This window comes from Barbus barbus, assembly GCF_936440315.1.
Source record: "Barbus barbus genome assembly, chromosome: 4".
NCBI classification, from domain to species: Eukaryota; Metazoa; Chordata; class Actinopteri; order Cypriniformes; family Cyprinidae; genus Barbus; species Barbus barbus.
Genome location: NC_136732.1, coordinates 41,692,901 through 41,719,242, shown reverse-complemented (window position 1 = coordinate 41,719,242; position 26,342 = coordinate 41,692,901). Strand labels below are relative to the sequence as shown.

General features: G+C 38.9%; 2 protein-coding genes across 2 annotated transcripts in view; one reads left to right on the top strand and one right to left on the bottom strand.

The window, feature by feature from the left end:
* Nucleotides 1-6,461, top strand: part of LOC306861424 (butyrophilin subfamily 1 member A1-like) — a 28,169-nt gene extending 21,708 nt beyond the window's left edge. Inside the window, exons 5-7 of the mRNA XM_079403671.1 lie at nt 2,955-3,458; nt 4,083-4,109; nt 4,449-6,461. Coding sequence (XP_079259797.1) covers nt 2,955-3,458; nt 4,083-4,109; nt 4,449-5,002 — 1,085 coding nt within the window. The 3' untranslated portion in view covers nt 5,003-6,461. The remainder of the gene's footprint in view (nt 1-2,954; nt 3,459-4,082; nt 4,110-4,448) is intronic.
* Nucleotides 6,462-22,951: 16,490 nt separating this feature from the next.
* Nucleotides 22,952-26,342, bottom strand: part of LOC306863844 (GTPase IMAP family member 9) — a 5,063-nt gene continuing 1,672 nt past the window's right edge. Inside the window, exons 2-3 of the mRNA XM_079407388.1 lie at nt 26,016-26,051; nt 22,952-25,434 (exon numbers count right to left, since the gene is read on the bottom strand). Of these exons, the coding sequence (XP_079263514.1) occupies nt 24,689-25,434; nt 26,016-26,051 (782 nt within the window). The 3' untranslated portion in view covers nt 22,952-24,688. The remainder of the gene's footprint in view (nt 25,435-26,015; nt 26,052-26,342) is intronic.

The following is a 26,342-nucleotide window of genomic DNA, read 5'->3' as shown; positions in this document are numbered from 1 at the left end:
TATTTATTATTTTTTTTTTTTTTAAACCTTTATTTTTACAGGCAAGTCATTAAGAACAAGTTCTTATTTACAATGGCGGACTGACAAGTGGAATAACCACTTAGGGAAAGGGAAAAAATAAATACATTAAATACATACAAGATACAGTTTAAAACACAACACCATAGACAACAGACACTTATAACCAGCTAAGTGTAAAGTTACATAGAAGTGATAGTGGGTGATAAAAAATAATAACTATGTAGAGAAGCAACTGCATATATCCGTGAACAAGTATGATATAGTAGTTTTGAAGGATGCAATTGAAATCAATGTCTCCAGTTTGAGAATATTTAGCAAAGCGTTCCAATCGCGAGCGGCAGCAGATTGAAAAGATGCAAGACCAAAGGCAGAGTTGGTTTTGGAAATGCTTAATTGAAGATGAAGTGAGGACCGAGTATTATATGTAACAGGCTTTGGCTGCAGCAGGTGACCTAAGTAAGGAGGTGAACGGCCGAGAAGAATCTTGTAAATGAAGGTGAACCAATGAATTTTTCAACGATTGTGAAGGGAGGACCAGTTAACAGAAGACTATAGTGCGCAGTGGTGTGTATTGAAAGGAGCATTTGTAGCAAACCTGATAGCGGAATGGTAAAGAGTGTCAAGTTTTGATAAAGTGGACTTGCAAGCAACCCTATAGTGTCTTCATAGTCTAATATGGGTAGAATGGTCATTTGAATAAGAGTAAGTTTGGCAGAAGTAGTGAAAGAAGAGCGGTTTCTGTAAAGGAAACCAAGCTTGGCCTTGACCTTAGATTGCAGCTTTAATATGTGGATGGAGAAAGAAAGTGAAGTTTCCAACCAGATGCCCAAGTACTTATATGCAGTGACTTGTTCTAGAATAGTCTCATTGCAAGTGGTGATGTTAAGGGCAGGAGGTGGCGTAGTACCCTTACGGTAAAACCACATGACTTTTGTTTTGGAGGTATTGAGAGTGAGTTTGAGTTGTTTAAACGACTGCTGTAGTTGGAAAAAGCTATCTTGCAAGGTAGCTTGAACAACATCTGGGGAGGAACCTGTTGCATAAAGGATTGTATCATCAGCATATAAGTGAATGAGGGAATTACCAACTCCCTGGGGAATGTTATTAATATAAATTGAGAAAAGTGTAGGGCCAAGGATGGAACCTTGGGGGACACCCCTGGTAACCGGGAGGGAGTGGGAGAAAAGGTTTTCAAATTTTACACGTTGAACCCGGTGAGAGAGATAATTTGAAAACCAAACCAGTGAGTGATCAGTGACACCAATGCTGCTAAGACTGTGGATGAGTGTATCATGGTCCACGGAGTCAAAAGCCTTTTGCGAGATCAATAAATATAGGAGTGCAGTGTTGTTTAGTATCTAACGCGGATGTAATGTCATTAAGCACTTTAGTGGTAGCTGTAACACAACCATACCCTGATCGGAAGCCAGACTGTGCCCCAGAGATGATACCGTTCACATTAAGATGACTGATTAGTTGTTTATTGACAAGTTTTTCCAGAATTTTAGACACACACGGCAAGATGGAGATTGGCCTGTAATTGTTTAGGTCAGCCTGATCACCGCCCTTATACAGAGGAAGCACAACCGCTTTTTCCAAGCAGGTGGAATCTCGGCTGTATGAAGGGAGAGATTAATGAGGGCTGTTAGAGGAGCCGCAATGACAGGGGCAGCAATTTTAATAAAAAAATCCGCAAGATCATCTGACCCAGCTGCGTTATTGGGGTCCAGAGCTGTCAATTCCTTCAGGACTTCCCCCACTAAAACAGGCCGGATGGAAAAACTGTGAGGAGGTGCTGAAAGGCTGTAGGTATTAAAGGCTGCAGGAGCAATAGCAATAGGGTTTAACGCCTTGGAAACAAAGCCAGAATTTATGAAGTGGTGATTGAAAGCTTCAGCCATGGAATTTTTATTAGTAACAATTATGTAATCCATTTTTATGGACAATGGTATGGTCCGGGGTTTGTTTTCAAGTTTTTTTTTACCGTATTCCAAAATGCTCTTGGATTCGCACCACAGAGTGTGAACTGCTCTTTAAAGAAGCCAGCTTTAGCCTCCCTCACCGCTTGTGTGGCCTTGTTCCTGATTTGATGAAATAAAAGATGGTCTTTGGCAGAATGTGACTTACGTGCTTTGCGCCAAGCTGTATTTTTTTGCTGAAGCAGAATGACTAGATCACGATTAATCCATGGGCTGTTGCGGTTTTTTATGCGTATCTTTTTGTTTGGGGCATGTTTGTTGATCACAGCAATAAAAAGATCTTTAAACAACAACCATGCATCATTCACAGTGGGAATCAGATTGACTCTATACCAGCTTACATGGGCCAGATCGCGTAAGAAAGCTTGAGCATCAAAATGTTTCAAACTACGTTTAGTAGTGATTACGACAGGCTGTTTAACAGAAAGGTGTTTTCTAACACAGGCAATGAAACAGTGGTCGCCGAGGTCATTGCAAAAAACACCCGATAGGTACTGTACATGGGTGGTGCGTTTGTAAACACAACATCTATCAATGTGGCCTTGTCACAACTTTTTGGGTCGTATCTGGTAGGTAGATTTATAATTTGATGAAGGTTTAGGCAGTCAAATTGTTGTACAACTTTCTCAGGGGGCTTAAGCATGTCCCAGTTTAGGTCACCAAGTATGATCAACTCAGACCTGGTGAAAGGCGCAAAAGCATTGCTTAAGGCCTCTAGGGTATCAGAATTATAACTGATAAAATTTAAACGATACCCAACCCTAGTTAATAGTTAATAAACGATACCAAGTCTGTTTTCATCCACAAAATATTTAAATACAGACATTCTGCTTTCATAAATTTTTGTGTATATCTTAGGTCCTATAAATTATTAGTCCTCAATCACAATTATATATGTATATGTTGTCTGAATGTTGTCTGTTTTCTCGTGTCTTTATTGTGAATCTTCTATAGAACAAATTCAACTAAACAATGAACACAGTAAACTACAGAATGACCACAGCAAACTAGAGAATGACCACAGTAAACTAAAGAATGACCACAGCAAACTAGAGAATGACCACAGTCAACTAAAGAGTGAACACAGTCAACTAAAGAGTGGACACAGTCAAATACAGAATGACCACAGTCAACTAAAGAGTGAACACAGTCAACTAAAGAGTGGACACAGTCAAATACAGAATGAACACAGTCAACTAAAGAGTGAACACAGTAAACTAAAGAGTGAACACAGTCAACTACAGAGTGAACACAGCCAACTAAAGAGTGAACACAGCCAACTAAAGAGTGAACACAGTAAACTAAAGAGTGGACACAGTCAAATACAGAGTGAACACAGTCAACTAAAGAGTGAACACAGTCAACTAAAGAGTGGACACAGTCAAATACAGAATGAACACAGTCAACTAAAGAGCGAACACAGTCAACTAAAGAGTGAGAAGAGAAGACTACAACAAGGTGAATCAGTCTTTTATTATGTTATTAATTCATTATTCATTTAAAGTCTGTTTTCAGCAGTAAAATGCTGTTATAACTATGTGCATTCATTTTATTTTGTGTATATCTTCTGGTAAATGGTCACCAGTTGTTTATAAAATGTATATTTATTAAGATACTGTTATGGCTGGCTTCAAAAAAGACAATCTAGAGCTGTATCTTAGCACAATCAGTATTGTTTAATGAAAGACACTAAACTGATCAGGCTAGTCAGCTAAACCGGTTCATGATCAGGTTCATGGTGTTTGATGAACACTTCTGTGATGTTAACTCAACTGAATGATCAGAACTCGTTTGTCACAGTAATACAAATTATACAATTTTAATCTTCTTTTCTCATCTTTTTCTGAATTTTCATGATCTTATTAAAATATAAATTATTTACTTTTACATTATTTAGCAAAACAAAGAATGAATACACTGTGCATTCATATATGTATACAGATAATTATATTTTATTATAAGCTAAATAAACTCTGTAAGATGTTCTTGTATTTTGTTGTTCTTCAAGCAGTGATTGAAATTATTGATCTAAAGATTAATTCTGTTATGAAGACTTTATAACTTCATACTTTCTGTTTTCAGATCTCATATATTTAAGAAAACACACGGGTGAGTAAAAAGGCATAATTGTTTATTTTAATTAAAGGCTTGTTTCATGGAATAATTCTAAAAAAAAAATGCATTATTCATTAAAATTATTTATTTTACATTCATAACTAAAAACAAGACCAAATAAATAAAATCAACATAAGGGGATCCAAAAATAAACAACAAAATTAATATAACTATAATATAATATAAAACATTACATGTATTTACATCTAATAGTGTGTCTTTATTTTTGTTTGTCTTGATGTAAAGTTCTCATGATTCCTATAAAAATGAATAATAGTCATAATCTTTATGATATACTCCTCTGTAAAGCAGAATTGTCAATATTTTCTGCAGTGAATGTGATTCTGGATGCTGATACGGCTCATCCTCGTCTCGTCGTGTCTGATGATGGGAAACAAGTGAGATCTGGAAACACACAAACAGAAGGAGTGCATCGAGGAAAATACAGATTTTATTATTATCTTGGTGTTGTTGGGAAGGAGGGATTCTCCTCGGGGTGTTTCTACTTTGAGGTGCAGGTGACGGGACAAACTGATTGGGATTTAGGAGTGACCAGAGAATCTGCTAACAGGAAGAGTCGGGAATCTGTTTACATGGGATCGATCAGTCTGGGCCCTGAGAGAGGATACTGGACCGTGGGATGGAGAGGTGGGAGATATCAAGCTTGTGATTCTCCTGTTTACTCTATTTCTCTGAGTGTGGATCCTGAGAGGGTCGGTGTGTTTGTGGATTATAAGAAGGGTCTCATCTTCTTTTATGATGTTGAGTCCTGCTCTCATATCTACACTTACACTAATCAGTCTTTTAATGAGAAACTCTATCCATTTGTTTGTTTGGGGTCTCTGAGGAATAATAACTCCACTCCACTGATCATCTGTGATGATTAATAATGAGATCAGTGAATTACTCGATCAACTGAAGGAAGAGAAGACGTTATAAAAACGGTAACATCAATAACTAGATTTGAAGTTGGCTTCAAAAACAACGTCAGAAAGTTTTAAATGTTTATTTTTTACAAGTAGTAAAAGTTTGATGGTTTTCAGTTTGAAATAGTTAAAAAAATTTAATCTGAATGTTTTGAAAGCAATAATTTTTTTATTAAAAATAGATAGATGCAGTTGATAGGGTACTCGGGGTTGTTGCTAAGGTGTTGCTGTACGGTTGCTAAGGTACTCAGGGTAGTTTCTAGGCTGTTGCTATGCAGTTGCAAGGTTATCAGGGCAGTTACTGTGGTGTTGCTATGTCATTGCTAGGGTACTCGGGGTGGTTGCTAGGTTGGTTTGGATGGTTGCTTGAGTGTTGCTATGAAGTTGCTGGTAAGTATCATAGACTGTATACAGATAGATAGATAGATAGATAGATAGATAGATAGATAGATAGATAGATAGATAGCTTGAATGAGTCTAAATGGGTTAGAAATAGTACATAGAAGAGAAGCTTGATTGAGTCTCAAAGGATTCTTGGTTAAAAATTAAAAGTTTGAATTTTGTCATCTGGAGTTTGAATAGTCTCGGCTCATTTGAACATCCCGTCAATGTAAGTCTGTGGGATTTTTATGATTTTTATGATTTTTAATCATTTTATGAAAACCATAAATACAATCAGCTGGAAAAGATATAGCAACTAACTTCAGATTTAAAGACTTCTGCTTAAATGACTGAAATTACTTTGTAAAAGAACATAAATAATGCCTATATTAATATCTTTACAAGATCACAGCTTTATTTTAACATGAATAATGTTTGGATCTGGAGCTGATAATAAATGAAGAGCTTCATGAAGATGTTCCTTCTTCAATAGCGTTTGCTGTTTGTAGATGAATGTCCTTCATTTTAATTTTTTTATTATTAATTTGATTTCTCATTGATTTTATATTTCATTGAATTCTTGTGTCTTTCCAAACCTGTTTCAATTTTTCTCTTATTTTCATGTTATCTTTCTGTCTGAACCTCTCTGTTCGATACAAAATAGATTTGTACTGCCAAGCTCCTTAAATAACTTGTGATTTTGTTATTAGGACTTTCACGTTGGATTCTGCCCTGTTTTGTTCCTGTCTCCTGTTCTGTTTGCAGCTTTTCTTGTTGATTAGTCCCCTGATTGTTTCCAGGTGTGTCTTGTTGTTAGTCTGTTAGCTCTTGATCTGGTCTTTGTCAGTCTTGTCCGGATGTGTTGTTGGTGTTCTCAGTTTCTTGGTTTTTGCTCCTTGTTCTTTGATTATTGTTTGTCTAATTAAAACTGCATTTATATTTTACTCTCCCTCGCCTCTGAATGTTCACCGTCATTATAAATAAGTGTCATAATAATAGTTCATGCAACTAAATGCAAGTTCTGTAGTCTGACTCTTCTGAAGTTATTCAGTGATAATCATAGACAGCTCTGAAAGTTGTAATGAATGATGTAAATGCAGCACTGTGACATCTTTCATTCAGATTCTATATAAATAATTTTCAATATGTGAGTCTTTACTTTGTTTTGTAGTGGTTTATTTCTTGGAGGACATGATTTCAGTTGCTGTTGTGCTCAGTGTGGATGCTGGGATAAGGATAGCTGCGTCATAACAACAGAAGTCTGTTTTCTCGAGCTTTAGGTGTAAATATAAAGGATACAATTGATTGTGTTTATAATATAAATTCCAAAGACTGAAGGGGGCTAACGGTTAAGTTTTTAATATTTTGGTTTCAAACTAAACAAATTCAGAACCTTCTTGAATTAGAATAATTTTTAAAAATCTCTTGTCCAAAGAAAAAAAAAAAAGTATCATATTTTTGTTACAATTGTTGAGAAAACACATGAACACAATAAAACCACACTGATGTATGTTCAAACAATACTGCTGGAAATGTATGTGAACCTATGGATTTACCATAAAACAAATGAATAACTACAATAACCAGGAATTGTGTTTAGAGCCTGTGCTTTATTTCATATTTTAAATGATAGTATTTTGCATTCTGTGTCAGTAAACGGCAGCTTCCCATGTGAAAACTTACCCCATATAGTGTGTTTCTGTCTTTTTTCCTGGGTAATAACAGTGAAATATCAAATTAATCCACACTGTTTAATCATATAAAGGATAATGAGTTAATTACAGTGCAAGTGTCTAAAAATATAAGTAAAAGTGCAGTTATTGTGATTAAAATATTACAGATCTGAAAATAGTAGATGTAAATTAAATTAGCTCTGTTTAATTTCCCACATTGAGGTCATTTATGTTTATTTTAGATGTAACCCGCGGACTTATCCTGAATGCAGGGATGACCACAAAAAAAACAAACTAATACTTAAACTAATATCACGCACATAAATTTATTAATGCAAATCAATTTATAACAATTAATATAAATCAAAATACATCAGAAAGCAAACAAAATTCATTCCCTCTCCAAAAAGATGATATTAATGGCCAGCCAACCCTTTATAAACTCCGATACACTTACAGCTTTTCCACACAAAGTAATTAGACCCTCCACTTTCTATACATGTAAAACACCTCACTCAAAATAACCACACTCCCAATCAACCATTAATTTCACTGCAAACATAACCCTCATGCAAATGGATACTTGAGGTGTTTAAAGCATCACATGTATAAAAGACTACAAAGGTTGGCTGGTAACACGAGGCTGGGAAGTGATATAACAAAACAAAAAACAAACAAACAAAGAAAAAAACACTCAGCTAGCCAGTCTAATTCACAACATTCATCACATCTTAATTGCGCTGGAGGCATACAGCGCACACATGTCGAGACCAGCTAGCTGAGAAAAATATAACGTAACAAACACTGAAGGAACAGCGATCAACTACACCTAATAAAAAACAACACACAATCAACAGTATTCAAAAGGAAATTACAACAATTAATTTTTATTTTAATCCCATTAAAATAATAAAAACACTAATACATCCCGTATTAAAAACCTCTGCAATTACCTGCAAAACAGCAAGCAATCCTAAACTATTTTCCACAGGTATTCCAGATCAAGGAAGAATGAGCATGACCGTCAACCAACAAAGCCACGATGTTTACATCTACCTTAAAAACATAACACTCTTATTTAATAAAACCCATCTTTGTTAGCAAAACAACCAATGTTTATTTAGCATACCTGCTCACCCAGACCACATACATAATTAGACACGGAGGTACTACCAGACAGCACGATGTTTACATCTGCATTAAAAACAAAATACCCTAGGTTAATAAAAAACCTTGTGAACGTGAAGCTAAACAATCAATATTTACTTAGCCTACCTGCTAACCCAGACCATGTTCGTGCACAGCCAAACAAGGACGTGCCGCCCGACAGCACACGTCCACACAACAGATCGGACCCCGTCTGCAGGCCTACTTTCAAATGCCTGCTTAAAAGATGTACAATACCTGCATAGCCACGCCCCCCATTATTAGCCACGACCCCGGCTACATTCTTCCCCCCAGGAATTCAACGGCGACCCGCCGATGCACACATGCACAAGAAATTACCCCCGAGAACAGCACCTCAATTTCCAGGTTTACAACGCCTCTACTGATGCAACTAGCGTCCTAGGCAGTCTATATGGATTTGAGTGCTGACCCGCTGTAGTTCTTCTAGAACGCCTCAGCTCTACAGGCTGAGTCTCTGATACAGCGGAACTATCCAAAGCACCATCCTCAACCGGCACTTCACAATCCCCTGGCAATAAAACACAGGAGGCCAAATCACTATCTGAATCAGTATCAGACCCACTACTGGAACTAACTGCTTCATCAGACGCAATAGGATCTACATCACTTAATACCGGGTCAATCAATGCCTTACGCATTTCCATCCGATGCACCTGCTTCACCGGCCCTGCCTGAGACACAGGGGCAACAGAGTACACCGCACCCTGCTCCCCGGGTTCACGGACCACCTTATACAAACATGAATCATACACATCCTGAATTTTATTTCGTCCACGAGGATGGTTTTTAAGATAAACCAGCTCACCCTTTCTAAAACCCTGATCATTTATCCTACCCTCATAGCGTCTGTTACGGCGAGCAACCTTTTCCCTCAGCCTCTCCTGAACCTCACCATATGCTGCCTGAAGCCTACCTTGATGTTCAACAATCCACTGTTCAGGCGTCTCTACAGTCTCTTCCAACTGATTATTTAACAAAAAATCAACAGGTAATTTAGGTTCGCATCCAAACATTAGGAAATATGGGCTCATACCAGTAGAACAGTGCGCGGTGGTGTTATAAGCGTAGACAAGCTGTGGCAGATGTTGAGGCCACCGCTGTTTTTTTTCTGGTGGCAAAGTCCGCAACAGGTCATGGAGAGTTCGGTTAAAACGTTCGCACTGCCCATTACCCTGTGGATGGTAAGAAGTAGTGCGACTCTTCTGTATACCATAAATCTTACATAATTGACCAATCAGGTTACTCTCAAAATTTCGCCCTTGGTCTGAATGCAGACGACATGGGACCCCAAACAAATGAAACCAATGTCGGACCAAAACCTCTGCCACAGTGCTTGCTCGCTGATCCCGAGTCGGGGTGGCTTGCGTGAACTTAGAAAAAACATCAGTGAGCACCAAAACATTTTCCCTCCCATCACTGGCAGCCTCTAACAAGGTAAAATCAATGGCCAGAATTTCATGAGGCCGGGATGCTTGCAACGTTCCCATAAAAGACCTCACCTTTGGTTGGACTGCTTTAGCAAGAATACATCGCTGACATTCCCTACACCACCGTTCCACATCTCTCATCATCCCAGGCCAATAACAGCGACGCTTCACTAATTCTGCTGTTCGATCTTTACCTTGGTGCCCATGACTGTCGTGCAAACTACTAAACACCTCCCTTTGAAGTTTTTGAGGCAACAGTAACTGATAAATCTCTCTATGGCCATCAGGTGTATACAATAAACGATAGAGGCACCCATCTTTCTCACGCAATCGATCCCACTGCCTAACCAGCTCCTTTACAGCTGGATCCCTACCAGTCAACTCTGAAAAACGTAAAACACTACCTGCATCCCAAGCCTTTATAATAGGGCCAATAATTGGGTCTGCCTTCTGCAGATAGGAAAGGTCCTCCGGTGAGCGCCCAGGCAATGCAACAACTTCACTGGCACTCACCACCACCCGCTCTGGAGATCTTTCCCTTAACTGTTGCCGTAAAACTTGGGGAAGTTCTATTCCTGGCAACACATTATTCAGGACCTGTCGAGACAATGCGTCAGCATTTTGATTTACTCTTCCTGGCCGGTACTTAATCACAAAGTTAAAAGAAGCCAGTTGTGACAACCACCGCTGTTCCAAAGCACCCAGCTTTGAGGTCTGCAGGTGACAGAGAGGATTATTGTCGGTGTACACAACAAAATGATTCCCCAACAAATACTCCCTAAACTTATCACATACAGCCCATTTCAGGGCCAAACACTCCAATTTCATGGAGCTGTAATTTTCCATATTTCGCTCTGTCCTCCGCAGACCCCTACTAGCATACGCAATAGGACGACGCTTCCCACCCTGCTCTTGGGACAAAATTGCCCCCAAACCCTGATGGCTTGCATCTATCTCCACCACAAAAGGCTTGTGGAAATCTGCATATGCAAGCACAGGTGCTGTAATCAGCTTTGTTTTTAATGCTTGAAAACTATTTTCACACTCCGCATTCCACACAGACACTAAAGGCAGCCGTGGAGTCTTACCCTTCCTTACAGAGCCACCCAGTTTTGTCACTAGTTCATGAAGAGGCTTAGCCAGCTTTGCAAATCCCTCAATAAACCGGCGATAATAGCTGGCAAAACCTAAAAATGAACGAAGCTCTGCCAAATGCACTGGGCGACTCCATTCTTTTACTGCTGCCACTTTATCAGGGTCAGTGGCAACCCCCTGCTCGGATACCAAATGGCCTAAATACTTTACTTGCTTCTGGAAAAAACTGCATTTGCTCAACTTGATCTTAAGACCTTCCTGTTGCAGTCGTTTAAAGACCTCCTCCAACCTTAACAAGTGTTCCTGTACGGAAGAGGAAAACACAATTATATCATCCAAATACAAAAGCAAAGAAGAGAACCGCTCATCCCCAAACAACCGTTCCATGAGTCTTTGGAATGTTCCTGGTGCATTACAGAGCCCAAAGGGCATACGATTGAATTCAAACAACCCAAATGGAGTACAGAAAGCTGTCTTCGCCTTATCCGCCTCAGCTACCTCAACCTGATTGTACCCACTTACTAAATCTAAGGTGGAAAACCACCTTGCACCAGTCAGAGCATCCAAAGACTCCTCAATTCGCGGGAGTGGATAAGCGTCCTTTCTTGTCCTTGCATTTAATTGACGATAGTCAACACACATCCTAATTGTTCCATCCTTCTTCCGTACCAGGACAATTGGGGAGGAATAAGGACTACTACTCTCCCTAATCACCTTACTATCTAGAAGCTGTTGAATATGAGACCTTACGGACTCATACTGAGAAGGAGGAATTCGTCTATATGGTTGTCGAACAGGTTTCTCATCCACTAGAGGAATCTCATGTTTAATCAAAGCTGTACATCCTATATCACCCTCAGCAGTAGAAAAAACAACTTGATAACTGCCAAGTAACTGCTTTGCCTGTTCCATTTCCTGTTCAGAAAGTCCGTCAAAAGAAGGAAGGTCAATATTACAACTAGACAACGGCTCTGCTACATAGGCAGAGACTTGAGCACTATAAACATTTTCAGGACAAATTTGTAACTTGGGTCTGGGGGCACTTACCACTTTCACTACTTGAACAGTACCTATAATACGACGGGGTGCCACCCATACCTCAGTACTCCCTACATTAACAACAGGTGCATACACTAACCCCCTCTCTGCATGCACCAAAGAGGGAGACAGCAGCAAACCCTCTGGAAGGGTATTTTCCTCCGGCCCCAGTGGTTCTAACAGAAACTCTATCACTGCACCTGAAACTTGAGGACAAGTAACAGGAACCATAGTCATGGTACCTGCAGCAACACGAACGGGAGTCTTACCCTGCACTCTCACCTTAAATGCAGAAGAAGAATTTGAAACCGCTTCAATTTTTTGACAACAGCGGAGTGCCTGTTTCCATGCTGGGGCAGCTGATTGTATTCTGGGAATCTGAAAAAGCTCAGCACCATGTTCCTTAAATAAGCTGACATAACACTCTCGAATGATATTCATACCCAAAACAGCTGGAATCTTCTCCTTCTGAGCATACATGGTAGGAGAACAAGAATCCTTCACAATCAAAACCCCTTTACTAGGTAGTGTGACCCCAAATAAACTAACATCAAGTTCTACATACCCCACACATGGAATATCCATCCCATTTGCTGCTTTCAATGCCAACCAGGCACAGTCACGAAGACCACCTTTATTGAAATCAGAAAAACAACGATTGAAATAACTCTCAGTTAAAGTGGTAACCATAGAGCCTGTATCTAATAAACACAAAACATCAACAGTTCCCATCTTAACAGTCAATGTTGGACAAGACCCTACCAAACTAGAAAAGCCTTGAGAATGAACTTTTGAGCCTAATGTCCCCATCTCCAGTGTGTGGCTCTGCACCCTGGAGGACTCTAGTTTTCCGTCATTGAGACTGACTCAACGACGGCCCCACCACTAGAACCAACTGCAGGCGGGGACCTAGTTTGCAAATTGGTAGTACAATATCTCGCTATATGACCAGCTTGATTACATTTCATACATATGGGTTTACCATCAGGTGCTCTGCGAAATCTACTTTTGGGAACTCTATTAGCATTACCCACAACCCCTTCTGGAGTACTCAAAGTTTTAAGAATCAAATCCAATTGTGCTTGTTGTCTTAGGACCATATCTTTCAATTCTGCAAATTCAGAACTAACAACCCGATTCTCGTCACATGTGGAAACAACTTGAGTTTCGAATGAGTGATGGACTACTTTACTTGATCGATTTCTTGGAGGCTGCCCCTCCTCCACCCAACGCATGGCCTCTTTGCGTAGGTCCAGGAGGGTCAAAGATGAATCCTGCCTCACCAACCTCTTTAGTTCCCTTCGAAGAGTATGGTCCTGAACATTCTCACAAAATTGATCTCGCAGAACCACCTGATGGTCAGATACAACATTAGGATTAGCTTTTCGTACCTTATCCATAAGATTCATCAATGCATGAGAAAATTCTTGTAAAGATTCCCCCTCCTTCTGTTTTCTATCAAAAAACTGATGTTGCAAAATCACATAAGAAGAAGAGGAGCAATACAATTCACGCAAAACTGCAAATATCTCAACAGGATTCTCTTTGACTTCCCCAGGCCTAAACTTAATTTCAGTCCGAGCCTCCCCCTCTAGATGATCATACACAAACATGGCTTTATCTACCTCAGACATGTGTCTCCCCCTAGTACAGCTTTCCACCTCCTCAATCCAGTCCTCCAAAAAAGGAGAACCAGAAGACACTTTACCAGAGAATTTGGAACATTTTCTCTCTCTAGGCAAATATATTGCCTGTTCACGCCGCTGTGCATTACCTTCGGGGGCTGAACTTGATGTAACACTTGGTAAACCTCCAACCTGAGGCTGGCCTCTCAGTCTTTCATTTTCCACTCGCAGTTGCTCCAGCTGTTCACGTAGTTGTTGCAGCTCCTCCGCCATAACTGCAGTAGACCAATCCAATGTTGCCAAAAAGCAACCGTCGTACGAGCTGATCGCTGTTCCTCCTAAAAAAACAAAAACAAAAACTATCCACTTCCCAGCCTAAAAACCAAACAAACAAAAAAAGGAATTGGTCACCCTGCCGACTACGCCAAATTGTAACCCGCGGACTTATCCTGAATGCAGGGATGACCACAAAAAAAACAAACTAATACTTAAACTAATATCACGCACATAAATTTATTAATGCAAATCAATTTATAACAATTAATATAAATCAAAATACATCAGAAAGCAAACAAAATTCATTCCCTCTCCAAAAAGATGATATTAATGGCCAGCCAACCCTTTATAAACTCCGATACACTTACAGCTTTTCCACACAAAGTAATTAGACCCTCCACTTTCTATACATGTAAAACACCTCACTCAAAATAACCACACTCCCAATCAACCATTAATTTCACTGCAAACATAACCCTCATGCAAATGGATACTTGAGGTGTTTAAAGCATCACATGTATAAAAGACTACAAAGGTTGGCTGGTAACACGAGGCTGGGAAGTGATATAACAAAACAAAAAACAAACAAACAAAGAAAAAAACACTCAGCTAGCCAGTCTAATTCACAACATTCATCACATCTTAATTGCGCTGGAGGCATACAGCGCACACATGTCGAGACCAGCTAGCTGAGAAAAATATAACGTAACAAACACTGAAGGAACAGCGATCAACTACACCTAATAAAAAACAACACACAATCAACAGTATTCAAAAGGAAATTACAACAATTAATTTTTATTTTAATCCCATTAAAATAATAAAAACACTAATACATCCCGTATTAAAAACCTCTGCAATTACCTGCAAAACAGCAAGCAATCCTAAACTATTTTCCACAGGTATTCCAGATCAAGGAAGAATGAGCATGACCGTCAACCAACAAAGCCACGATGTTTACATCTACCTTAAAAACATAACACTCTTATTTAATAAAACCCATCTTTGTTAGCAAAACAACCAATGTTTATTTAGCATACCTGCTCACCCAGACCACATACATAATTAGACACGGAGGTACTACCAGACAGCACGATGTTTACATCTGCATTAAAAACAAAATACCCTAGGTTAATAAAAAACCTTGTGAACGTGAAGCTAAACAATCAATATTTACTTAGCCTACCTGCTAACCCAGACCATGTTCGTGCACAGCCAAACAAGGACGTGCCGCCCGACAGCACACGTCCACACAACAGATCGGACCCCGTCTGCAGGCCTACTTTCAAATGCCTGCTTAAAAGATGTACAATACCTGCATAGCCACGCCCCCCATTATTAGCCACGACCCCGGCTACATAGAGTTTATTGTTTTTAAACCCTAGAGTACAAACGGCATAAAATCCCAAACCATCAAAAACAATATCCTTTTCTCTTAATGTACATTTGTAGTTTTTTTACTCATGCTCTATAAATACACAAAAATATTACTATTGCAATAAATTAATAAAATTTATATTTGAATTTTAAATATAAAAAAATAATTAATTAATTAATTAAAAGTAAATTAATTTCTAGCATCCAATTACCTGAATTGACATGTATAGTCTAGATATCTGTATCGTATCAGTTTGTGCATGTGTGATAGTTTATGTTGTGCATTTCTACCAGTTTAACAAGTTTTCCTACAACAGAAAATGACTGTAGTGTGTGTGAAATGTATTTGGTGTAAGTGTATGTGTAAGTATGTATTCTGGGAGGAGATGGGGTGGAGTTGCACGTGCACACAATCTTCCCCTAACTGGGATTTATAAAGGGATTTTTGCACATGTTCTGGCGTATGCATGCTTTTATAAATCTGAACACCTTTGTGCGTATGCAAAATCTAGCTTTTGTGCGTATGTACACTTTTAGGATGAAATATACAGAGAGTTTTATACATGAGGCCCCTGACCTTCAGCAGCGTCTCATCATCAGATTCAGGATCCCTGAGAGAAACACAGATTCATTCAATGAGTCTGAGCTGAAGATTCAAACATCATCCATTTGTTTGATCGTGTGATTCAGTCAAACTCACTTCAAGACTTTCTTTCTGTTTGATTCACTCACCTGTTTTCTGGATCGTTATGCTGACAGACTCTCGGTGCTGCCTTCTGAAAACATCTGAAAACAGATGCAACATTTACATACTGTTAGTCTTGGATTCTAATAATAATAATTTAACAATTAAATAAATCAATTCAACAGTCGTGACTCACCTGAAGATCTTTTTCCACAGCAAGAAACAGATCAAAACCAGAAGAACAATGAAGATCAGGGCAGAAATCCACCACCACTGATCTATACAAGAGATGCAATAGAAAATTAGCTGATCGACTGAACTGATGAATCAATGAAATCAACGAAAAGTTGCCTACAGAGCACACAGGTCTGTGGATGATGCAGTCAACGTGGGATTGCACTACATCTGGCAACATCTAGACAGACCAGGGACTTATGTGAGGATCCTGTTTGTGGACTTCAGCTCGGCCTTTAACACTATCATTCCAAACCTCCTTCTGCCCAAACTAACTCAGCTCTCCATCCCCACCTCCGTCTGTCAGTGGATCAACATCTTCCTGACAGACAGGCAGCAGCTAGTGAGGCTGGGAAAATACACATCCAGCACTCGCACCATCAGCACTGGAGCTCCTCAGGGCTGCGTACTCTCCCCACTGCTCTTCTCCCTCTACACCAACGACTGCACATCTAAAGACCCCTCTGTCAAGCTCCTGAAGTTCGCAGACGACACCACACTGATCGGCCTCATCCAGGACGGTGACGAGTCTGCTTACAGACAGGAGGTTAAGGAGCTGGCTGTCTGGTGCAGTCTCAACAACCTGGAGCTTAACACGCTCAAAACTGTGGAGATGATCGTGGACTTCAGGAGAAACCCCCCTGCTCTCCCCCCACTCACCATCATGAACAGCGCTGTGACTGCAGTGGAGACATTCAGATTCCTGGGCACCACCATCTCTCAGGACCTGAAGTGGGAGTCAATCACATAGACTCTATTGTTAAAAAGGCCTAGCAGAGGCTGAACTTTCTTCGCCAGCTGAGGAAGTTCAACCTGCCACAGGACTTACTGAAACAGTTCTACTGCCATCATTGAATCCATCCTCTGCACCTCAGTAACTGTCTGGTTCAGCTCAGCTACCAAATCTGACCTCAGAAGACTACGGAGGGTAGTCCGGACTGCTGAGCGAATCATTGGTACAACCCTCCCCACTCTCCAAGAACTGTACTTATCCAGAGTGAGCAAAAAGGCTGGTAAAATCACTCTGGACCCCTCACATCCAGCACACAACCTCTTTGAACTGTTACCATCTGGTCGACGGTACAGAGCTCTGAGCACCAGAACGACCAGACACAGGAACAGTTTCTTCCCTCAGTCAATACATCTCATGAACACTTGAACTCTTAATAATAAACATGAAACACACAACACTATCATACTTTTTATTTAACACACATACTTATTACATTTCAAATTTGCACCTAACATACCTGTACATACTGAATTGTCTATTTTGCATATTGTGTTTGTGCTATTTTGCATATTGTCCACTTTGTATATTTGTACATTATTATTATTTATTTATTTTTCTTTTTTTTCTAATTATTATTATTATCTGTGCCCTGTCCTGTTGCTGTCATTCTGTCACACTGTGGAGCGACTGTCACTAAAACAAATTCCTCGGATGTGCAAACATACCTGGCAATAAAGCTGATTCTGATTCTGATTAGCTGATCAGTAAACATGATTAATCTATATAGCATTTCTATATAGAAAGCAAGTCCACAGGAGTTTAAAGATCTAAATGTTGTACCTGAGAGCTGGAGAGATTCATTCTGATAACCTTCTCGAGTCAATATGAGAGAAAATACTGAAAGTGTATTGAGTGTGAATCAGATCTGCAGAGTTTTATTAGATGTTTATCAGCTGAAACTCACCTGGGTTTGGAGTCGCTGCAGTTTGATTCCTCGCTGAAAAACACATTCACAATCATCATGATTCACTTGAAGATTCACAGAAGATTCAGTTCAACACAGAGTTTGATCTCAATCAACACACTGATGTGTTTTACTGTTTCTCTCACCTGTGAAGATGGTGTTCAGTCTGAACTTTGATGGAAGAAAGATTCATTAGAGCAGCATTAGTGTTCATGAAGGATTAAATATGAAAAAAAGATAAACGTGATGTTGAGAGAGAAATCATTTACTCCTGAAGTAGCACAGTAGATCTCGTGATGAAGTTTATTCACACAGTGAGACGTGACGAGATGATCAGATGAGACCGAAATAACTGGATCAATCAGTTTTTGGGGATCTGATGGATCTGCTATCAGATGATCATCCTGAACAAATAATCATTATTTTGAGTTTGATTGTGAATAATGGTGTGGTTTGAGGACAGAAACACACTCTCACCTGTGAGTACCAGAGCTGTTCACATTCTGCAGACTGCTGGAAGTGAGTGAATCTATCAGCAGGAACAAACCCGTCTGTGATCTGAATCACAGTTGTTTACTTAAAATATGCATTTAAGAATGAGTGAAAATGCACAGTAAATATCTTTTAAAGAAAAAAAAATGTAAGGAAAACTAATATAGATGATTGAATATAGGGGTGTGCGATATATATTGTCTTTAATAATATCGTAATTGTTGTTTTAACGATGTGTGATTTGACATTACGGAGTAGGCTATATCACAAAAACCAAGCCAATACCTACAGAGTACACGCATACAGGTCGTGATGAAGTCTAGTGCGCATTTAGAGTGAGTTTTCACTGCATGATTCAGTCTATTAAAATATATTTAGCATGATCACAAAATTCAAGTTTTGGGGCAGACATTTATATTTATATCATGTAGTTTTTCTCTAAAAACTTATCAGTATTACAAATGATTTCAACAGTTAAAGGGGTCATATGCCATTTCAACTTTTCCTTTCTCTTTGGAGTGTTACAAGCTGTTTGTGCATAGATAAGATTCCTGAAGTTGCAAAGACTAAAGTCTCAAAACCAAAGAGATATTATTTATCAAAGTTAAGACTCTGCCACGCCCCCCTAAAAAGGCTCATTCAAACACGCCCCCCACATGTCTACGTCACAGTGTGGAAATATTTGCGTAATGCAGCCCAAATGTTCATGCAAAGAAAGAAGGCGTGGTTTCAGTAACCGCTGTAGTGTTGTTGGAGCCATGACAGGGAGACGCTGTGTTTCTAGGTGAAAGCAAAAGCACTTTATTTGGCCTTCCGAAAGTAGATGCATTTAGGAATAATTAAGATTACTTACAACAGCAACAGCAACGCATTTTATGGAAAACCGTTTTGTGAACCTAGGAGAGGAGGTAATTATGACTTTGCTATGACAATCTGGCGCTTCTGAATCAGGGGCTGTATGTTTTGTAAAGTATTTAAAGTATTTACTATTAACTGTTTAAATGCGGAATTTTGCGCGTTGTGTGTTTGTAAATGTGTGTGTGTGTGAGAGAGAGACAGTCACAGTGCAGCGTCGTTTGTGTGTGTGTGTGTGTGTGTGTGTGTGTGTGAGAGAGAGAGAGAGAGAGAGAGAGAGAGAGAGAGAGAGGGGGAGAAACGGTCACATCACAACCGCTGTTGTGTGCAAACACATACGAGCATCATCACTGTGTCTGTCACGTGACTCTGTTCCCCTCTCGGGCTTGAACTGATGGTAAAACTAAGGACATTATTAACTGTCTTTACTATAATTTTGAAAGCTAAAGCTGGCGATTATGGAAAGGGGTGTTACATTTCCTACGCGGCTTGTGGTGTTCGGCCAATCACAATGCACTGTGTCAGTTGGCCAATCAGAGCAGACTGAGCTTGTCGGAAGGCATAGAGGACCTACAATAATGTACAGTTTTGTAAAATAACGTGCTTTTTGAACAATACAACATTTCAACATATTCTGTTACACCAAATACACAAAATAATGATCTTTAACCCTCTGGGGTCTGAGGGTGTTTTGGGCCTTGGAGAAGTTTTGACATGCCCTGATATTTGTGTTGTTTTCAGTTGCTTATAAACATATCAATGGCTAAAGTCGAATAACACTGTAATCAGCAGAAACTGGGCTACAATAATATGTGAGCAGCATGTATGCACATGATTGTGTTTTTGAGAAAGAAACGTGTATGCGTGGTTAGTGAAAAACTAATTTATTTTAAGTCACTGAAATAAGGCCATAAAACAGTAGAATGTCTAAGTGGACTACCGAAATAAAGTGTTACCTGAAACTGTTTGAAAATGAAAAGATAGTTTAAATGTGAAATTAAAACCGCCAGCAGGTGGCATCAAGTCACTGTTAATAAGTGAGTCATTGCGACTGAACCGAATCATTTAAACGGTTGATTCATTCAGGAACGAATGTCGTGTTGCAGAGACGCAAACAGTGCTGTGGCTTTATTTGGAATTATTTTTGTTAAGTAAATAGAGCAAAAACAGGCAATAGGGTGACTAAAACGTAAGTCTCTTAATATTATCTTAAAGGGTCATATGATGCTTTTTTAAATAAAGCAACATATGGCAGATCAACAGTGTTTCTCTGCTCATCCTTGAGTTAAACACACTCTACTCTTCAGCACAACACACAAAACTCAGACAAGCAGAAACCCTTTAAATTCTAACAGAACAACATTAAACACTTAAAGATTACCCCTATATCATTATGTGCATAACCACATGGAATGACACTCCATTTCAGCATTTACTCTCCTTTCATAGAGTTCACTTGTGATTTCACAGTAATTTTACAGTAAACTACTGGCAGCAGGTTTGCCTACTTACCACTGTTTTTCCAGAATTTGTTTGTGGTAACTTAATTTACCTTAAACTTAAATTGCTGTTTATACTCTTTTCACAGATAGGTCTTTGTATTTATTTTTATTTTACACCATTAACCCCTTTAACCCCACTGCAAAATCATGTAGTGTCCACACTACAATGAGTAAAAGGTGTTGCAGTTAATGAGATCATTAAGTGATTAATTAAGTGATGATGGAGCATTAGTGATGAACACCTGCTGTTAGAAGAATCACTGAAGAAAAGAAAAACACAAGAACTACAACTGACTTCAGCCACAACCTTACATGAAATCAGCTAAAATAAAAGAAGACATTACATTTCTCAAGATCTAATTAATTGTCTACAAATGTCATTACTGAGAATTAACAGAGGTTTAGATGTTAATGTTTTATTTAAAATGTGTTTTATTTGATGTTACTGTGCAAATAGGCAAAAGGTTGCAGGATTCGTTAGACTTTAGATCAGGCTACTTTATTAAGAGAATGTCACGATCAACATAAATCCAACATCACCAGGGACCTGTTTCATAAAACAAGTTTACCAAATAAGCCAGGCATATTACAGCAGGCAGAAAAACAAACAGAGAGTGTCCAAGGGTCCAACTAAATAAAACATTAACTGCCATAATAGTAACTTTACATGAAACATTTGCAATAAATCATCAACATCTTAACCTTTGCAATTTCCACTGAGAACGTTTGTAGAAGTTTGACAGAAAATCAGTCTGGTTAGTAATGAGTGAAACTGGTGATGCTTATTCAAGTGCACTACATTAGTAAACTCGTGTAGTGAATAGTGAATGCGGGTGTAGTAGGATCTGATTTGGGACACAGTCTCTGAGCGTCAACTCAGAACACTGATAATTCACTGTATATTCCTGTAGGTTGCTTTCCTGAAAACAATACATATTACTCAGAATGCAATGGTATATATTATGGTTGTAATGGTAAACAGTATGTTACTGTTAGAATTTGGCTGTTTTTTTAAAGTATTACAGTGTGCACTTTTTTGCACATTTGAATTATTAACTATTTAAATTCATGTTTGAGTATATTATGACACATTTTGTTTTCTTTTCAGTTTGTCCATGTGAAAATCAAAGAGCTGCTAAAGTGAGTTGATCTTTAACACCTTCAAGATGTCTTTTTTAGAGGCTTTGTCAGTCTGTTCATGTGACTGTTACTGTAATAAATCTGAACAGTATCAGGTAATCATTAGCTCAAGCAGGTCATCGGACAGTGTTTGAACATGTTTGTTACTGTTGAGCACCAATCAGGAGCCTCCTCTAACAGTAACAGAAACTAAAAGCATGAACTACATTAAGTGAAAGTAAATCTAAACTCAGCAGCTGCTATTCACTCTATTTATTTTTTCTTTTGACCAAATCTTCAACATGTTTCATTTAAAGAGTATACTTTCTTAACTTTTTGTGCTGCATTTTTTTTTTTTTTAAATAATAAGTTAATTATCTTTCAACAGCTACAGTAGTGTTACACTAAAACAATTGTTATGTAACACACAATCTATTTGTATGTTATGACAAATAGACTGAAAGGAAATTACATGATGTGTGGTTAAGTATAGTGTCCCATACTCAGAATTTGTGCTCTGCAATTAACCCATCCAAGTGCGCACACACGCAGCAGTGAGTAGTGAACAAAAACACCTCTCCTCAGTGGTGGTATTGATGGTGGAAGAGAGCGCCGTATATATATTGTGGCGGGAGGAGCAAACGACAGACACAGTGGGTGTGGCGTCAGGCCTCGGAGAGGCTTTTATTAAATAAAATAATAAAATAAAGTGCCCAAAAGGGATTAAAGTGTCCAAAAATAAACAGGGGGATCTGGTGTCCTTGTCGTGCCGCGGGGTTTGTGAAGGAGGGCAGTGTTCTGGAAGGAAGGGTCCAGGTAAGGGGCGGAGTCCGGCGGTCGCACGCGCTCCCCTCTCAGGACCGGGGCGCGAGGGCCGCGGCTTCTTCTAGCGGCTTCGGCCTTCTTCGGCCCGCGGCCCTGTAGTAACTTTAGAACTATTATTCTAATTTTAGCTTTTAGGGAATCATTTTTAAGATTCAATATTTATATGATTAATTGATATTAATCAAAATGTCAAACTTATACCTTATTAACGATACCTCATTAACGACTTGTCCAGCAAGCATTAAAATCAGTACGTTATCTCTTAACGATTCAGATTATTCCCGTGGCCACAGTAATACAGAATTGATTAGGTAATGTTGATCATAGTAATCTTAGCACAGGTAATTTAGCATAGGTAACTCAATCTTTTGGCAAATAATTAAGATTTGAAAATTAAACAGCAACAGACAAGAGATTTCTTAATAGAATCAAAGTTTATTTCACTACTCTACCACAATACTAAGCTAAATAACACAAAACAGAATACATACACACACAAACACACACATTGCAGGCAATGAATTGTTTTGACCTGAAGAGAGCTTAAGGTTCTAATGCTCGTTTTCAAGAATGCTCTATACTTCAACCTGAGGGAGTCACAAGCATGGAACTGCACTCTTTACTCTTAAAGATGAATACAACCAGTTTCCAACAGCATTAGACAATATTGTTTGATTTTACTTGCTTTAAGTTCAGTTTCCGTTCCTTTCCCGGTCAAGGGGATCCTGGCGCGGATTGGCTGTTGATGCTTCATCGTCACTGGGGATGCCCTTTCGCAATTGGTTGGTTTCTCTGTGGCGTGATGACACGCTGAGGAAGTTTGTTTCAGTTCTTTGGTTCAGGTGCTAAAGTTTCTTTAGAAGTATGACTAAGTCTTGATCGTTGTTCAATGCTTGGCCAGATGTTAATGGCAAGCGCTTAACAGCGTGATCAGAACAGAAGACGAAGTTGCAAACAGCGCGAGCAAGCAGAGAGAGAGCACCCGCAGCCAAAGTTGGGTGCCTGTCATTAACGGGCTGATTTGGGATCCACCCACGGGCGAATGGCCCAATCGGATTCTTCCTGTTTGATCCAATCCCAAGTGTTTCTGTAGGGCGGAGCCCCGCCCCGCACGGCTCGGTTTTGCATGCCTAAAATCATTTGCTGCATTATTTCATAAAATAAAAGAATATCCTAGCAGATTCCTATAATTGTTTTAATCATACATCATGATGAGAAAAGTCCCTTTTCATCCACACCAGATTATTGCTGACGCAACTAGCTTTCATTCGACACCAAACATTCTGAACATCATCATGAAGAACATCATCAGTGAACAAACTCTCTCACGGGAAGAGATTTAGGCCCTGCTGAGGTCGCTGAGGTCACAAACACATGAACATGCTTCTGAGAAAACAAATACAATTCACAACATAAACACAATCTCAATGAAACCTTTCCTGATTTAGAATATCAATAAATGAACATGTTTGCATTAAACACTGTTGCAGGAATGAAAATACTCCTCCATTTCACATGAATCATCATGAAGCGTTTGAGCTGAAAAAATTAAACACACATGAGAAACACACAAACACCAGACTGACACAGAATAAACAGGAGAAATGGAGACTAGATATCAGTCTTTCACCCATCACTCATTAGTGCCTTTACGTATTCAGTATTTTTTTTTTTAATCATGAAAAATGTAAAGACTTTTTTTTTTTAAATACAACCTCAGTATACATTCATTCAATCACAGCACTGTTTTCCCTGACAATATCACCAGAATAATCACATAATCATTTACATGTTAAATTACACAATGATTTAGGAGTTGATTCCTTAATTAATTGTATATATTTAGTCTGAAATACATGACTATACAAAAATATGATTATTAATCAGCAGCACCACTGACTGATGTAGTGACAGCTGCTGTGACGGTTTAATGGGGGAAAAAAAGAAGAAAAAGAAAAAACTTATGAAAATTGTGATTCCCTTACAATAATTAACCATGGCTTTACTATAGTAAAACCAAAAAACATGGTTAGCATAGTTAATCCCCCCCCCCATCTTCTGATCAAAACAATTTACATAGTTTACATATTTTAATTGAAAACAGCAAATTTCACAGAAAAACAACTAGTTTGCTGGTATGAGGAAATAAATTAATACTTTAAAATACTGTGCAGCTGCCACTTTCGCTGTCTGATTTGGTTCTTCTCTTTGGTCTTTCTCTCTCGTGCTCATCTTGTTTCCTTTCTTCTTCTTCTCGTCTGAATCTCTGAGCATCTTGAAACATCTGATTACTGTAATGTCCTCCTCCATTCTGCTCAATCATTGAGTCAATCTTCTGCAGCAGATCATTCACCTGCTCTCTGTTATTCAGATCTTCATTGTTGAAGACGTGAAATCTGCCTCCACACTGATCTACTACGTGTCTTAAAGCCTGATTCTCCTCAATGATTCTCTGTATTGATATTCCTTCCAGCAGTTCTCCGTGAGTGAAGAGAATGATGGAGTATTTTAACACCTCCTCACCAAACATCCTCTCAATGATCAGAGGAATCTGCTGCTCCTGTTCAGTGAATCTGTCATCTGCTCTGAACACAATGAGGAAAGCATGTGGTCCAGGACTGGATAAATAAACACGTCTAGCTATTTCTGTCATTAACTCTTCAGGATCCATGTGTGTGTCAAATAATGCAGGAGTATCAACTACAGTCACAGATCTGCCGGAAACAGTGGCATGTTTCTCTGAACATCCACGGGTTTCTGAGGGAATACGTCTCTGAGATTCAAACTGTCTCTGTCCCAGTATTGTGTTTGCAGCTGAACTCTTCCCAGAACCACTTTTCCCCAGAACAACAATCCGTCTGGACGAGAGACTGGAGACGGGAACATCTTGCAAGCTTTCTGACACTGTAAAAAAAAAAAAAAAATGTTACCTAGAAAATACAACATTAACATGGTATAAGATGTATAGATTGTGATAAACTGAAAGACTAACACCTGTGTGGGTTGTGTTCAGCTAGATCTAATTGTTTTAATAGTATTTCATTTTATTTTAAATTCTATTTATTTATTTAATATTCAGAATAAATTTTAATGTTAAAAAATGTAGCAAATTGCTACAGTCACCTATGTATTGAGAAATGGGACTGTTAGCGAAAACTGTGATATCAAGTGCAAATTAATCATTCATCACTCCAAATACTAACCAAAGGACTAAAACTGATCATAAATTGGCAGCATATGAGACAAAAATGAAATACTGCTAACAGAGAAAGAGAAATCCAAACTGTGATTAAAAAGGTCAAAAATGCAATAAATAAATACCTGTGACAACAATATAAAACATTCAAATTTGTGAGCATTCACACACTAATAATATATAGCTGGTTGTCCTGCCTGGATCAGAGCTGAATGATGAACAGTCAGTTACTCAAAGCTAAAGAACTCTCACTCTGTGCTCTTACTGTCAAATCATTTAACTGACTTACTGTTGGGACGACGGAGATCTGGACTGCTTCTACCTGCTGAAAAACACAAACACAGACTGTAAAACGGGTCAGGAACTGAGAAACGCTTGCTCCAAAATTCCCTTGATATTTTCACATATAAGAGGTCAAAAAAACATCCTGTATGTTTCAGAACTCAAACTTTGTCATTAGTCTAAAAACAGCTTATACTGAAGGCAGTCTAAAACAACAGCCACTCAAGAGAAAATCACGACTGGACAGACATCAGCACAGATCCTCAGCACAGACCCCTATCCTCTTAAGACCCTGCGGCCTCATATGAGGACACTATATTTTAGTGAATTTCTC